Source organism: Acomys minous, assembly GCF_964271855.1.
Source record: "Acomys minous genome assembly, chromosome: 3".
In the NCBI taxonomy this organism is placed as follows: domain Eukaryota; kingdom Metazoa; phylum Chordata; class Mammalia; order Rodentia; family Muridae; genus Acomys; species Acomys minous.
Genome location: NC_140485.1, coordinates 94,262,681 through 94,279,115, shown reverse-complemented (window position 1 = coordinate 94,279,115; position 16,435 = coordinate 94,262,681). Strand labels below are relative to the sequence as shown.

At 37.8% G+C, this 16,435-nt stretch overlaps 1 protein-coding gene across 2 annotated transcripts in view; it reads left to right on the top strand.

The window, feature by feature from the left end:
• The window catches only part of SEC63 (SEC63 homolog, protein translocation regulator), a 70,111-nt gene that overhangs the window by 35,296 nt on the left and 18,380 nt on the right, over positions 1 to 16,435 (top strand). For both annotated transcript variants that reach the window (XM_084776087.1, XM_084776086.1), the window contains exons 5-13: positions 753 to 814; positions 1,460 to 1,518; positions 2,792 to 2,842; positions 3,837 to 3,945; positions 6,865 to 6,959; positions 7,054 to 7,186; positions 9,786 to 9,878; positions 11,201 to 11,355; positions 12,766 to 12,913. In XM_084776087.1, coding sequence (XP_084632213.1) covers positions 753 to 814; positions 1,460 to 1,518; positions 2,792 to 2,842; positions 3,837 to 3,945; positions 6,865 to 6,959; positions 7,054 to 7,186; positions 9,786 to 9,878; positions 11,201 to 11,355; positions 12,766 to 12,913 — 905 coding nt within the window. The remainder of the gene's footprint in view (positions 1 to 752; positions 815 to 1,459; positions 1,519 to 2,791; positions 2,843 to 3,836; positions 3,946 to 6,864; positions 6,960 to 7,053; positions 7,187 to 9,785; positions 9,879 to 11,200; positions 11,356 to 12,765; positions 12,914 to 16,435) is intronic.

Below are 16,435 nucleotides of genomic sequence, written 5' to 3'. Positions count from 1 at the left end.
TGGGTGTTACCCCAGATCACTGTGCACCTTCTTATTGAGAAAGCCTTTCATTTAAATCCAGACAGCAGCTAGCCAGCTTGGTCCAGGTAGATCGTGTCTTTGCCAGCTGAGCGCTGGGTTATAGGTGGGCTACCGTGTCTTTGTCAGATTTATATGGTACTGAGGACTCTAAACTCCAGTTTTCATACTTGCATGGTAAGCACTTTACAGAGTGAGCCACATCCCAGCCTTGCTGCAGATGGGGAGGGTGTGGGACTCTGGAGCAGTTAAGAGTGCTTTGCACAGCCGGGCATGGTGGCATATACCTGTAATCTTAGCATTTGGGGAGGCAGAGGCAAGCGGATCTCTCTGAGTTCGAGGCCAATCTGGTCCTCAAAGTGAGTATAGGACAGCCAGGGCTACACAGAGAAACCCTGTCTTGAAAAACAAAAGCATCAAAACAAAACAAAATAAACAAAAAGAGTCCTTAGCACTCTTCGAAAGAACCCAAGAGTTCAGTTCCAGCCAGGTTGCACAGCTCACAGCCTCCTGTAACTCCAGGTCAGGGACTTCCAAAGTCTTTGTGGGTACTTTACTCTTGTGTGTATGTGTACACACACACACACACACACACACACACACACACACACACACACACCGGAAGTAAATCTAAGAAACAAAGGAATTTATTGGTTAATAAAGTTGTTGCATTTGAGTACTTATTTTGATGTATGGCTTTCTAATTTTGATATCTTATTTTTTCTTCGTCGTAGTTTAACAGATGAAGAGTCTCGGAAAAATTGGGAAGAATTTGGAAATCCAGATGGGCCTCAAGGTGCGGTTATATTGGTAGTATTGTATATTATGAAAGTATTAGCTATTTTCATAAGAGACTTTTCTCAGTTTATGGGTATGAAAATTACAGCCATGAATTAGATGAATAAATCGAACTTTGCCATTGAAGAAGACATCAGATGTTGACCTTCGATCTCTATATGCATGGCATTTGCATTTAAAAAAATATATTCCTCTACATATAGACATGCATGCACGTGTACACTAAGAGACATGCAAGAAATTTTTTCTTTATTAAATTCTTGCATTTTCATAGCATATATAAATTCAAGGCAGGAAAGAATTTGTGTTTTTTAGGAAAAAGAAACTAAGTGTGAAAAGTTTCACCATTGAAAACTATGATGTTTCATATACACACTGTAACAATCATATGTTCATTTATTTATTTTGAGACAGGGTCTCACTGTGTAGTCCATGCTGACCGTGAACTTGCAGTGATACTCATGCCTTCTTCTCTTGTAAGTTATACAAGCCTAGATGCATTCTGTTAAGTTTGTATAATGGAAATATATCTAATCTAATCTTAAAGATTTGGGGGGAAATGGTGAGGAAACATAAATTTGAAATACAGGTAAATTAAATTGGAAGAGTCTTTTGAAACATGATTCATTTTATTTTATTTCAGCTACAAGCTTTGGAATTGCCTTGCCAGCTTGGATAGTTGACCAGAAAAATTCAATTCTGGTAAGTACATTTAAATCAGTCCTATTCTGCTGTGGTTGATGTACTTTTGTTATATACTGTATATAGGGTGTAATATAATGAAAGCTCTCACAAAGAAAATCTGCATGCTATTTAGTCTTTTACTGTTTTGAAAGCTAATTTTTACATAGCAAAAGAAAAGAATTGGGTCCCATTATTAAACTGCTTTTTAAGGACAATGTATTCTAAATGAAACCTTCAAGATATACTAATTTACTTTGAAAGTATTTTGGGTTAATGTCTTACTTTGGTTTGAGAATACTAGATTTTATGGTAGCTACATTTATGTAAGGTGAATTCATATTTTAACTTATTCTTTTCACCTTTACTCAAGCTAAGCTACTATGCCAAATGAAATAATTTCTATTAGGAGGCAGTGGGGTATTAGGCAGATTTCCATCAATGGTAGTTCCTGCAACTCTGAAACATAATGACTCACTACTTGAGGTTTTACAAAAGTAGTTACTTCGAGCTGTTTTATTTTAATAGAATTTTTTCTTATTGCTTTAAAATGTATTTTCTCTTTCTGTGTGTATGTATGTGTGTGTGGGTCTGCCCAGGCCACAGCATAGGTGTGAAGGTCAGAGGATGACTTGCTCAAGTTGGTTGTCTCCTACCATGTGGGTGGTGGGTTAGAACTCAGCCCGAGAGGCTTGGTGGTAGGCACCTTTACCTATCAAGTTTTGTTGCTCTGAGGAGATTTTTGAAACCTTAAAAGCAAACTATACACAGTTTAGCTGAATATGTTTTGAAAATGGCTATTTTGTGACATTAAAATTGGTAATCTTCAGAGCTCTATACTTGCTGCTTGTAAGTGCATCTGTCCAGCTGAGGGTTACTGTGGGAATAATAGAAAAAAAGAAAGATAGCTGACAAATTTCAGGTGACAATTCAGTAATAACTATTGAATAAAAATACTGAAATGGCACGTTTATGGTTAGGCACAGGAGTTAGTTTGTAAGGGCTCATAATTTATTTCACAGCACTGCTTTTAAGGTGTGAATATAGAAAATGCTTGACTGGAAGCTCTAGAGTTTGGATATAATAATGCTGTTACCTATATGACCCAGGACAGAGTATGTGATCTATCTGTACTTCTGCTATTCCATCCACAAAGTTTAAAAAAAAAAAAAAAGACGTTTTCATTATATAGGATCAAATAACAGGGTGTTTTTAATACTGGGTCCTCCTTGTAAGTCTGAACATTATTGTCACTTACCTCACCAAGGCATAACTATTTTCTCTTGAATTCTAGGTTTTACTTGTGTATGGATTGGCATTTATGGTTATCCTTCCTGTTGTTGTAGTAAGTTCTACCTCTTTTTATTTTTTTTGAGGGGTAGTTGCTCTGTAAGATTTTGATTATTAGAATTTAATTCGTTCAACCTCATGTTTTAAAAGATACTATTATTGTTGTTTGAGACAGGGTCTTACTCCTTAACTCTGGCTGGTCTGAAACTTGATAGGTAGTCCAGGTTAGCCTCAAACTCACAGAGATTTGCCTACCTCTGCCTCCTGATTGCTGGGATTAAAGCTCCAGCACGCCCAGCTTATTTTTATTTTTTAGTATGTGTGTGTAGGGCATATGTGTATGAGGGTAGGTGTCCCGGGGAGTTGAGAAGGGAGTTTGGATCCTCTGGAGCTGGGGGTCTTGTGAACTATCTCTGTGGGTGCTGGAAACAGACATGAGTGCTTTACAAGAGCAGTGCTTGGTCCTAATCACTAAGGCAGATGCCCAGTCCTTAGCAGCCTCATTTTAAAGAATAACTGTAGGACTATAATGCAAAGTTACCAAAAATCTTATGATTTCATTTTATTTCTTTTGTGCCTTGTGTTCTTTTTGATCCTGGAGTTTGTGTGGGTCCACGAGTCCTGTTATACGTCAGTCTTGACCTCTTCATAGGATTGTTGTATAAGATCCAATTTCATGAGAACATGCATGAAAATACCATGTCAGCTATAAAATGGCTTCTGTACTTATCAAATGCTTATTAGAAAATTGTGTTAGAAACCACTTTTATTTGTTTATAGCAGTGGCTGGATTTAGTCCTGGATATCTATTAAACAATTTCTGCCTAAAATCTAAAGTATTTTAATCATGATTTGTGCTTGTGTTTAGGTTTCTGACAATGTAAGTGCTTATTAACTAAATTATTTTAAGTATGGAACAAGCTCACAAACACTTCATGGTCTTGGTAAATGTTTGGAAGATTCACACACACAAAAACACTGTGCTGCATCAAGCTTAACATTCATCACTTTTCATGCTTTATATCTTGTTTGATTTTATTTGTGTTTAGGGTTCTTGGTGGTATCGGTCAATACGATATAGTGGAGACCAGATTCTAATACGTACAACACAAATTTATACATACTTTGTTTATAAAACTCGAAATATGGATATGAAACGTAAGTAAAGTTAAGTAACTGCTGTTTGTTGAATTGCTTTCTGCGTAATTTATATGTTGCTATACATTTCTTAACTCTGCAGTAGATTTCATTTTATAGTTCAGCAGATTGAATCAGAAACCAGGAGGACCACTGCTGATTGCCTTCCACTCAGCCTCACATTCAGTGACATTTTTTATACAGCCTATGCCCACCTGCCCAGGAGTGGTACCTGCTCCGTCAGCAGTCAAGAAAATGCCCCCCAGAGATGTCCACAGGCCAATCTGATCTAGGCGTTTCCTCAGCTAAGGTTCCCTTCTCCCCATGGCTGGTCTGTGTCACTAATGAGAGTATAAAATTACCATGTTTCTGCATAGCAAAGACAACAATTACATGGTAAAAAGGTGGCCTCCAAGATGGAGAACATGTTTGGGAGCTGTATAACAGAGAGAGGATGAATATTAGAACATGCAGGGAATTAAAAATCCTGGTGTAATTGTAGATACCTGTAACCCCGATACTTGAAGAGGCAGAGGTAGGAGGAGTGCCATAAGTTTCATGCCAGCCTGGTCTACATAGAGAGTTACAAGCCAGCCAGGAATTCAGTGTTTCAAAGGCAAGAGGAATTCTATTTTACTCTAGTGAGAATTGCTGTTATCAAGAAAACAACGAACAAAAGCTGACACGGTGCAGTTGCTAGTAAGAATGTAAGTTAGTCCAGCCACTACAGTAATTAGCATGGAGATTCCTCAGAAATCTTGAAATAGAATAATCATATGGTAAGCTGTACCACTTCTGAGAATATACCAAAAGGAATCTAAGTCAGATCCCTGCACATCCATGCTTACTGTGGCATTGCTTACGATAGCCAAGTTACAGAATAAGCCTAGGCACCTGTCAACAGATAAATGGATATAGTAGATGCAGTATATATAATAATAATGAAAAAAAGTTTATCCATAAGGAGGAACGAACTTAGGACAGTTACAGGAAAGTTGATGAAATAGGAACTGTATTATGTGAAAAAAATTGAGACTCAAAACAGATATTGTAAGAGATTGGTATCGGTTCAGGACCCCCAAGACCACAAAGAATATTTATTTGCTCTAGTGGGACAGAGGGTAGGCAGTAGAGACAGAGGAGATAGAGGACAAGGATGAGAAGGGACAGACCCTGGATTGGGAGGAGACTGATAGCGCCCATGGGCAGTGGTGGTTTGTAAAGGTAAAAGGGGAAACCCCACATAAAGATGAGGGGTTTAATTTTAATTGGGCATGTTAATTAGATGAACCAAAGGGGGCTTTTTATTGTTGACTTTAATACTTAGCTGGAATTTGGTAGTCAGCCTCGGGAGAAGGAAGTGGCCAAATAAGGGACTAGACCTTGGTGGCTAGCTCTAGGAATATAGCAAGACAGCGGAATGGAGGAGAGGGCAAGGCCTGCCAGAGCCGTGTTTGCCTTCTGGCCAGAGCCTTTCAAATATTACACGATTTCTCTCAAGTGTATCCTAGATTTAAAGTGTGTACACATAAAATCATAAATATCCATATACATGCCTATATATAGGCGTGTGTGTGTGTGTGTGTGTGTGTGTGTGTGTGTGTGTGTACAAAGATACATATATGTCACAAAAGTTGAAGCAAGACTATCTGGGAAAAGGAAGAGTACTAGCTGGAAAGGGACAGGCCGATATTGTAAAAATATATGATATAATCGAACAAAAATGCCTGTGAAACCTTTTGCTGTATGTAGCCTATAGAAAAGAATGACTATTACTTTCTATTGTGCATACATGTTAACTGTTATGTTGGATTGAAATACTAGTATAGGAACTTACTTTTTTACAAAAATATTTCATGTGTTTTGCCAAGGGATACTGATGTCTCGTGGAATTCTGTCACAAAGCACTTTTAGCTGGTGCACTTACTTAACCTAGCCTTCATTTGTCTTTGGAACAGTGGTTTCTTTCTTTCTTTTTCTTCCCCATCCCTCCCGCTCCCACCCCCACCCCCATGAAAATATTTGCACCTAGTGTGGTGGTGTACCCTTTAAACCCAGCACTTGGAAATCTGGGCCGTCAGATCTTTCTGAGTTTCAGGCCAGCCTGGTGTACATATGAGCTCCAGGCCAAAGTTACATGGTGAGACCATCTCAAAGAAAAAAATTTTGGGTTTTTTTTTCTTTTTTTCTTTTTGATAGTAATAGTTCACACCTTTAATGTGCATGGTGTGTGTTGGGCACGTCTGCAGAAACTAAAGTACAATGAGAAATCTGAAGACTGCTGCCCTGGTCATTTGGCCAGGACCTGACAGAACTGTACTCGCCACTCTACAGCACCTGTGCTGCCCCACTTTTTGTTTGTTATCATGGATATGTTTTCTGTAAGATTCATGGTGAAGGTGAGATTGATGATCATAGTGCCAGCCCTTAGAGAGCTTTTATTTTAGGATAATACTTGTGGCAGGGAATCATGTGTGCTTCTACAAAAGTCTCCAAGGGTTTGAGAAGTCACAGAATAAAGAGAGTCTCACTTCTGGTAATTCATGATTTCCAGCCTTACTTAGCTGAAGTAACATGTAACTTACATGTAACATTCTAACATCACATGAAGTACTAATGCTTTCCAGCAGGTTTCTGTGGAACACATGCTTAGTATGGAAACATGCTATTTTAAGTGATCTTAATTTTTCCAGTTGCTTTTGTGTCCTTAGTTTGATGAACACTTACACCACTTGGAACAACTGTGTGCATTTTTAAAAGTAATGTTTTTGTTTGTTTGTTTGAGTGGGAAATATACTTGTCAGTAGTGGAGATTGGATGATTTTCAGTGTTGTGCATGGTTAGGAAAGTGTCTTACTTTAGGATTAAGGAAGAATCTGAGGAAGAGAAATCAATATATAACCAAAATCTAGTTACCATTCTACTTGTTTGTTCCCATAGGTCTCATCATGGTTTTAGCTGGAGCTTCTGAATTTGATCCTCAATATAATAAAGATGCCACAAGCAGGCCAACAGATAATATTTTAATACCACAGGTTAGGCTGATCTTACAAATTCTTTGATGAGCAATAAAGTACAAAAGTGAATGATTCATGGTATGTTTCTGAATAATTATTTTATTTTTCTTAGCTAATCAGGGAAATTGGCAGCATAAATTTAAAGAAGAATGAGCCCCCGCTTACCTGTCCATATAGCCTCAAGGCCAGAGTTCTTTTACTGTCTCATCTTGCTAGAATGAAAATTCCTGAGACCCTGGAAGAAGGTACTAGTGACTCTTAATATTTAAGGGTTTTAATGGGACCAGAGCAACAGATGTAAGTAGTCCATGAGTCAGCATTTAGATGCTGTTCTTTTTTGTTCAAATAGTTGTGTTTACTTCTTAAAAACAAACCAAACAGACTGTGGTATGAAATTACTTTGCAAATAGTTAAAAAGTCTACATCACATGCTTTGGCAAATATCAAATTTTATTATTTGAAAGTGAGAGTATTTTGTATGAAATGTTTAATAATTGCAGGTTAGCAAAATGACTTCCTAAGTTTCCTTTTTGAGACTGGGTTCTCAGTTGTGTCTCTCAGGCTGCCCTTGAACTTGCTCTGTTGCTCACGCTGGACTTGAACTTCAGACCCTTCGTCCTCAGCCTCCTATGGATTGAGAATATAGGTGTGCATCACCATGTCTGGTCCCTAGTGATTTTTGAAAGAGAACTTGAAAGCTTTTTTGAGGGACAAAAGTGGATTTTACAGCAAATATCTGACCCTCTTAATCCAGCATTATTCCCTCTGTAGTAGCTACAGAGAAATAGGTGTGTTAAAGTTATTTTTGTAAAACTGTGTTTCTCTCTTAACCCAGCTATCACACAAATAATTGAGACTCTTATATTTGTTTAATAATAAGCTTCACAACACAATAGCTTAGCAGTTATTTCTCTATTTTTAACCCTCAAAGCTAATTTGGCTTCCTCCCAGTGTATATCCCAGAGATCCTTGTGCTTGTTGCTTTCCTGGTCCAGCTCCTCTCCTGATGTCTCCTGGACCTCTCCCATGGCTCAATCTCCCTACTTCCTCCTCCCCTGGCTGACAGGAAGTTCACCCCTAATCTCTCCCCTGATCAGCAGTTGGCTGTAAGCTGCTATATTGGCATACCAGGGAGCAATGTTTACACAACTTTCAGACAGGAGAGTCTTAGAGCAAGGATTGCAATCAGATATGGAGGGTACAGAAATCAGCATCTGAATTACACGGTAACCTTATGCCTACAGGTGTGATCTTTATTTACAGATTGATGAGTGTTTGAACTAACTACTCTTTAAAAATGAAGGTGTTGGGTTGAGATGGAGATTCCATCATAGGTTTCCAGAGAGACCATTGAATATCATCTCCTTTTTACTGTATTATTTCAGTTAAAACTTATAAACTTGCTATCTTAAAAAACAAATGTTCTTTCTGAATGAAATCTTATGCTCCATCACTGTTAAGCTAATGATGCAGTCCAGGACTTCTGAAGATGAAACAGTTTGGTGCTTGGTGCTAGAAAGAGTTTTTAGTATGGAAAGAAGGGACATTTTTAGGCATTGCCATTAGAGTACTTTGAAATAAATTAGTAGTTTTGTTACATAAGTAGGCATCTTTGTTTATTTGCTTGTTTTATTTTTTTGAGACAGGGTTTCTCTGTGTAGCTTTGACTGTCCTGGACTCACTTTGTAGACCAGGCTGGTCTTGAACTCACAGAGATCTGCCTGTATTTGCCTCCCCGTGCTGGGACTACAGGCATGCACTACCATGCCCGGCTGACATCTTCATTTTTACTAGTCATTTCTTACACATAGGGGCTCACCTTTTAGGTTGAATACCAAATTTAGTGAATTTTATTTTAAAAGTTAATTTTATCTGTATGGGTATTCTGTCTGCATGTATACCCTGATACCACAGAGGCCTGAAGAGGGCATTGAGTCCTTTGGCACTGTAGCTACAAGTGGTTGTGGGCCACTGTGTGGGTGTTAGAAGTTAAACTCAAGTCATCTAGAGGAGGAGCCAGTGCTCTTAACTGCTGAGACATCTCTCCAGCCCCCTCAAATGGATACTTTTTTTAAAAAGCATTTGTTTTATGAATTGTACTCTACCACATAGATCCATTCCCAGGCTGTTAGAATTTTTAAAATTAATTTTTCATTTTTAATGTGTATGGGTATTTTACCTGCAATGGTGTTTGTGTGTCACATGTGTTCAGTGCCTGAAGAGGCCAGAAGGAGAGTATTAGATTCCCTCGGGACTATAGTCAGCCGTTGTCAGCTGCCATATTGGTGCTAGGACTTGAACCTAGTCCTGGGGAAGAGCAACCAATGCCCTTAACCATTGGGCTATCTTTCCAGTCGATTGTTTTTGTTTATGTTTGTTTCTGGAAACTGGTGCACCACAAACACTTTTACATGTTTAGTCACACACAGACACGCCCTTAATTAACTTCCTCTTTCAGTGTTTAGTTGATTTTATTCTCATAATCTTTTTATTTGACCACAGTTATAGGAACTTAACAGTGCAAGCAAAACATTATCAAAGATAGTGAGATTAGAATAAAATTGATGATTAGAACTGTTTTAAAGGAATAAAGATTGGCTGTAATAAATATTACCCATTATGTTAGAATTTTGGCTTTGCTAAATCTTATGTTAGTGATAGCTTTCTGTCTATTCTGCAGTTGAGGAGAAACTTTCTTTGAAACATTAAGATTCTGGGACTATGTGAAATGTGTAAGGGTCATCACATTTTGTGTTAGCCTTGAGCTTCAAATAGGAAAGGTATTTTCACTGTAAGGTTAGAATAGTTTATTTCAAGTTTTTTGGTTTTGTTTTGTGTTTTCAGATCAACAATTCATGCTGAAAAAATGTCCTGCTCTGCTTCAAGAAATGGTTAATGTAATCTGCCAGCTAATAATAATGGCCCGGAGCCGTGAAGGTGAGGAAGGAATGTAATTGTATTGTACTTTGTCCTGTAAGCATTTGTTTATTATACTTCATAGTTTATCTTTAGATTTATGAGTGTTTAATTACAATTCTTTATATCAGGTGGATCACTTTTCTCAGATGGGCTCATAATTTTTCTCAGTCTTTTCACTGTTTTATTTTTGGTGATTAAAATTTTTTTTCCTCTAAATAGGTCTTAGTTATTTTGTATTTTCACAGTGAGTTTGAAATAATTCTTTAATTGGCATAATGTGTTTTGTTTTGGTCTTTTTTTATGAAAAGAAAAGGAGTTTTTGGCTACTAATGGAAAAGAAGATGCTTAAAAAATGGAGACTATAGTTTGTTGTTCTGGGTGTTTTAGTTCTTCGCATTGTTACAGTATGTTTGGGATATTGGTAATATCTACTTATTTATTTACTGTTGTTGGAGTTAGTACCAAAGCTTTTAGGAAGACGTGGCTCGCACCTGTAATTTGAGCACTTGTTAGGAAGAGGCGGGAGTTCCTGTTTGAGGCTAGTCTAGGCCACATACAGAGACCTTGATGCCTTAAAAAGTAAACATAAAACTACATTTTAAAAACACAGAATCTTTACTTACTCTTTTATTTTTGAGATATTGTCTTGCTGTATAGCCATATCTGGTTTTGAACTCAGAGCCTTTCTGCTTCAGTTTCTTAGGCAATAAAGTTACCACTGTGTTCCACCACACCCAGTTTAGGATGTTCTGGGGATTTGTGTGTCTGTGCCAGTGTCTTACTACACCACCTAGGTTGTTTTTTGTTTGTTTGTTTGTTTGCTTTTGTTTTCAGACAAGGTTTCTCTGTGTAGCCCTGACTGTCCTGGACTCACTTTGTAGACCAGGCTGGCCTCTGTCTGCCTCTGCCTTACTAGTGCTGGGATTAAAGGCGTGCACCACTCCGCCCAGCATCTAGACTGTTCTTGAAAGCAATGTCCCCTTGCCTCAGCTACCTGAGAGGTAGGATTGCCACATAAGTGCTGGGATTACAGGTGTTCTCCAAATTGAGTCACAGTATTACTGATAGTGCCTGATATTTTACCATTATTGGAGCCTATATAGATTTTTGTTAAATTGAATATAATGGCTATGGATGAGTAGTACACATTAGACCAATTTTACATGTGATTTTTGTGTGTTTCTTTGTTTTTTTATTTGTTTTTAACATTCTTCCAGTAGCTTTTAAGGGAAAAGTGAATATCCTGTTCTTGACTTTTAAGTTACTGTGATTTTTATTCCTTATAATGAAAGTGTAAAAAGTACAGCCCTTTTGTTTCTTTTTTTCCTATTCTTTCTAAGAAAGGGAGTTTCGTGCTCCAACTTTGGCATCCTTAGAGAACTGTATGAAGCTCTCCCAGATGGCCGTCCAAGGCCTCCAGCAGTTTAAGTCTCCCCTGCTGCAGCTCCCTCACATCGAAGAGGACAACCTCAGGAGAGTTTCTAACCATAAAAAGGTTTGTTGACTGCTTCCTAGGAAAGCGTAGCAACTGTTGTATCACAAGGTAATGTGAAGAATAAAGTTTTGTAGCCTTTTGTAGGTTTCTTAGGTTTTGAATATCTTTTTTGTTAGTATTTCTTGATTAGATGGTTTTATAGTATCTTTCTACTATAGATTTATTTTTGGGTTGAGTGAATTTTAGTAATGAATATATTTTTTATATTGCAAATATATATATATATACACACATACATATACATATATATGTATCATAATAACATGCCATATACTTTTAATTTTGTTTTTAATTTAAAGGTTGGGTAGTTGTTATAGTTGAATATGAACAAAAACAAAAAAATTGACACATCCTTAAAAATCACGTTGGTGGACTGGAGATGAAGCTCAGTGGAAGAGTGCTTGCTTGGTATGCACAGGACCCTGGGTTCAGTATCAGCTAGTTCCAGGGCATAGAGGATAAATTGATTACGTAAAGAGAATTTCTTTTTTAGAAAACACCGTAAAGACTTGAATATCTCAAAAGTATGTAGAAATAGAAAGTTTGGCAATAAGAGAAAGTGAAGGTGTAGTTGTGGCGGGGGATTCTCAGCATCCCTTTTGGGCATGGCGGCATGAGCTTTGGGAGGCTGATGCTGCCTTTGGGCTGTGCTAAGGAGGGGCCTGGGCTAAGGAGAGAGCATGAGGCCAGTTTTAAGAAAACAAAAGGAAAAGAAAAGTTACTTTGTGTATAGTTGAAGTGAGCAGAAGACAGGCTTTGGGTTTGGTTGTATTAAGAGGAAATAGATGTATAAGAAATTTGTATCCAAGTTCTGTCCTTTAATTATATTGCCATTATGTTAGGCAACAATTTAATCTTTGTGGAAATAAAAATTAAGTACTTAAATTTTAATTAATTTAAATTTCTTTGATTTAGTGCATAGTAAAACATCTAGAGGCCACCTGTACTTGGAAAGTTTTTAATTCTTTTTTTTTTAAAGATTTATTTATTTTATTTATTGCATATGAGTACTTTATCTGCAGAAGAGGGTATCAGATTACATTATAGATGGTTGTGAGCCACCATGTGGTTGCTAGGAATTGAACTCAGGACCTCTGGAAGAGCAGGTGGCGCTCTTAACCACTGAGCCATCTCTCCAGCCCAAGTTTTTAATTCTTAAAGCTGAAAATAAACTTAAAACAATAGTTCTTGCTTGAATCAAGGTTCTATATGAACATTTTATTTTTATACTGTTTTTAATTTTTCTGATTAAAAGAGGTAATGAATTTATAACAAAACAACCTTAGTTTTTATGGTCTTGCTTTGAAATGCCCATAATGTTATCTTCTTTGAAGGTGCTGGATTTTAGTTTGGTCAGCATGCCAATGGTTTTCATTTCATGAAGAATTTTCTTCTTTTTTTTTTATTTAGTACAAAATTAAAACTATCCAGGATTTGGTCAGCTTAAAAGAATCAGATCGTCATAGTCTGCTGCACTTCCTTGAAGATGACAAATATGAAGAGGTCATGGCGGTTCTTGGGAGTTTTCCATATGTGACAATGGACATAAAATCACAGGGTAAGTGGGGAGTTTCCCTGTTGAACATTGCAACAGAGTCAGTCTCACTTATTTGACTCAAACTCTTTCTTTTCCTTTGTCCCTCAGTCTCCCTCTACTGTTCTGTCTAGCCTGTATTTACTTTGTAGGCCAGGCTTCTTAAAACTAGGAGACATTTTGCCTTTTACGTGCTGATGTTATAGGCATATATCACTGTGTCCTTCTTTAAAACACTTTAGTAAAGTAATTTGTAAGTAGACTTTGCAGAGCTGTAGTAGTTTTCTCATCAAAACCCTGCTTCTATTTTTGTTACAGTTGTCCTAAGTACAAGGACTGTGCTTTATAGTTGAATGTTGGATTTCCTTTGTTATATAGGTTATTCATAACCTATAATTGGAAATCAGTTCTGAGTGAGGATACAGAAGAATTAACCTTAGTTGAATTCTTCACACATGGAGCTAGATAGCCTTTTCCTGTGGTTTTTCTTTATTACTTATGTCATGTCAGAGGCTTCCATTCCTGTCTTAACCTTGGCTTTGCTGTGCGCTCTTTCCTCAAGCTGATGGACTTACACCACCAGTTTTACCCTCTCAAGTGCCTTTGGGGCTGAAATCCTGCATCAGGATCCATTGACAGCTCCGTCAGTGCTTTTTCAGTGGAGTCTTGGTATTCTCTTTTAGTTGCTTAACTCCAAAGAATGGAAAAGATGTCCAATGTGATGAAAGGAGAAGATATTTCCTGTATATTATTAAAAGAAATAGTTACTTAGTGCTGAAATTCACATTTATCTATATAGTATGCTTTAAAAATTGCTGTGCTTTGTGTTTAATGTGTTTTTTCATCTCTATTTTTATATCTGTTTTTAAGTAAAAACACTTATTTTCTACCAACAATTGTTGTCACCATTTTAAATAGCTGAGTAATATCTTTGCACACAGAAGTACAGATTATTGCTTTATTCTGTCTTTGTGGTATAGTTCTGAGTTTAATATTCACCAGTTTACTGATGAGAGAACTTTTTTTGTAGGCACCAAGGATGTAGGAACATGTTAGGAATAGTTTCTGTCCTTAAGGTATTCATCATCTAGTTGATTATAGGATTAAAAACAGAGACCATAATGGACACTTACTGTTACCTGATGACAGCTAATTGTCCCTTGTATTGATGTAAAGAATACTGTGTACTGGGTGCTTTTTACTGGCGTCTGGAGAGCCATGCTTCAGGCACTTTGCCTTATTGAATTTACCCTAACCTAAGTAAGAAGTACAGGACTTCCTAAAATTGGGATGCTAGGGACAGGGAAGCAAACACTGTCATCTGGTTTCAGTTTCCTAGTGTTGTATAGTGTATAGCTTGTTTTGAAAACTCTGTTTTGTTGGAGTTTTAGTGCCTCTACCCCCCTTCCACCAGCCCCTTAACCCTCAGTATGAGAAAGAACGTTAGTGGGGAGAGGGGTGCACAGACCTTTACTTCTCCCAGCTGTTTAGGGTCACCTTTTGGGGTAAAACCAGTCTCCGTCAACTGCAAATGCAGCAAGCAGTCTCCTCTAAGTCGCTGCATTGAAACGTTTCTGTCCATCTCCATCTGCCACACCAGTCTCTGGTCTCTGCAGACTGCTGCTGGTCTCACACCACCACCACACCCCACCTCTCTCTGTGTGCTCTCCTGTTTATCTTCTTCAGGGTCCTAGGCCACACCCCTCTCCCCATGCTGCTCCAGCAGGCTGTCACCAGCTGGGAAAGACCATGCTCCTATCCCACCTACCGCTCCTAAATGAGACAGGTAGAAGCTATGGACCAACTAAAGCCCAAATAAGATTCCACACTTAGATTAAATAAAACAAAAACATAATTAACATAGCACAACTCGGTTTACAAAGAAACCAAAACTTCCATTAAATATAGGACATTTGTAAGTATAGCAAATACATATAGTAAACACTTTGAACAACTTTTTCTGGGACTTGGGAGTTTCCTTTTACATTGGTGAGCTTTTAGACTTTAAAATCACTAATACAAATGTTCTCTTTAGTGCTTGCTTCAGCAGCACGTATACTAAAAATTGGAATGATACAGAGAAAATTAGCATTGTCCCTCTACAAGGATGACACACTAAAATTCTTGAAATGTTCCATATTTTAAAAAAAGTAAATAAATAAAAACGTGTGGATGGGGGGGAACCCTAAAGAAATTGCAACAACAAAAGCACTCTCTTTAGGGGCTGGAGAGGTGCCTCAGAGGTTAAGTACACCTTCTATGCCAGGCGGTGGTGGCTCATGCCTTTAATCCCAGCACTCAGGAGGCAGAGGCAGGAGAATACTTGTGAGTTTGAAGCCAGCCTACTCTACAGAGTGAGTTTCAGGACAGGCTACATTGAGAAACCCTGTCTTTAAACACCCCCTCTCCCCATGCAAAAAAACACAAACAAACAAACAAAAACACCTATCGCTTTTGCAAAGGACGGGTTCAGTTTACAACTCCTCCACCTGGTGACTCACATCCACCTGTAACTTCTTGAACATCAGCCACACATGTACACATACATGCATACCTGTAGACACTCACATGTACATAGCAAAATCTTTTAAAACTGCATTTAGGGTTTACTTTTTTAACCAAATCTAGTTTGGGATTTAGATACTCTTTGTTATAATAAATTATTGAAAAATACATGATTGGAAAAAATGTTAGAAAAGTTTGTCTTCAAGGAAGTTAATTTTACTGTGTTATTTGAATGTCATAGGAGTCACATAGTTTGAAGGTGGAGTAGAGAGTTCTTAATATGGTGCTGGAGATCATTGCTCTCCCTTTATCATGAGAGGCCACATAGCAGCTCATGGCAGGCTTTTTTTTTTTTTTTTTTTTTTTCGCTTTAAAACACCAACTCTCATGGACACATTGATGCAGCAGATGACACAGGTACTGCAGAATAAAAAATGTAGATGATATGTGGCCCAGGTTTTAGTTCTGATAGCAGAGGCTTGTAAGGTAAAGAAAGGATAGTATACCTTTTCTTGAGCCACATCGTCCACCCTCACAACCAGTAGTGTGGTTAGCAGTTACACGTTGTTATAGACTGCTGTTTTCCATATGTTGGTATGTAATAAAGGCCAGAACAGTGTACTGAACTAAAAATCTGTGAGTCAGGCACAAACTTAGTGAAAATGAAAATTTCTCAATGAAGAAATTTCTTACAGATAAAATCTTATAGAAAATGAATTAGTATCATTTGAGTACAAGGTATGAATAGTAATTACCTCTCTGATTGCTTTGACAAGATACCTTACAAGAGCAATTTAAGGGAAGAAAGGTTTAGGTGTGGTCCATTGTATTGAGACAGTCTTGGTATAGAGGAGGCTGTGTGTGTAGGTGTGTTGCACGCATGTGAGTATACTTATGGATGTTCAAGCATGCAGAGGCTAGAGCAAGATGTTTGGTGGCTTTCCCTATTGCTCTCTTCCTTGTTTCATTGAAGTAGCGTCTCCCACGGAAGCAGAAGTAGCCTTTTTAGCAGTCTGGACAGCCAGCTAGCTCTCAGATTCC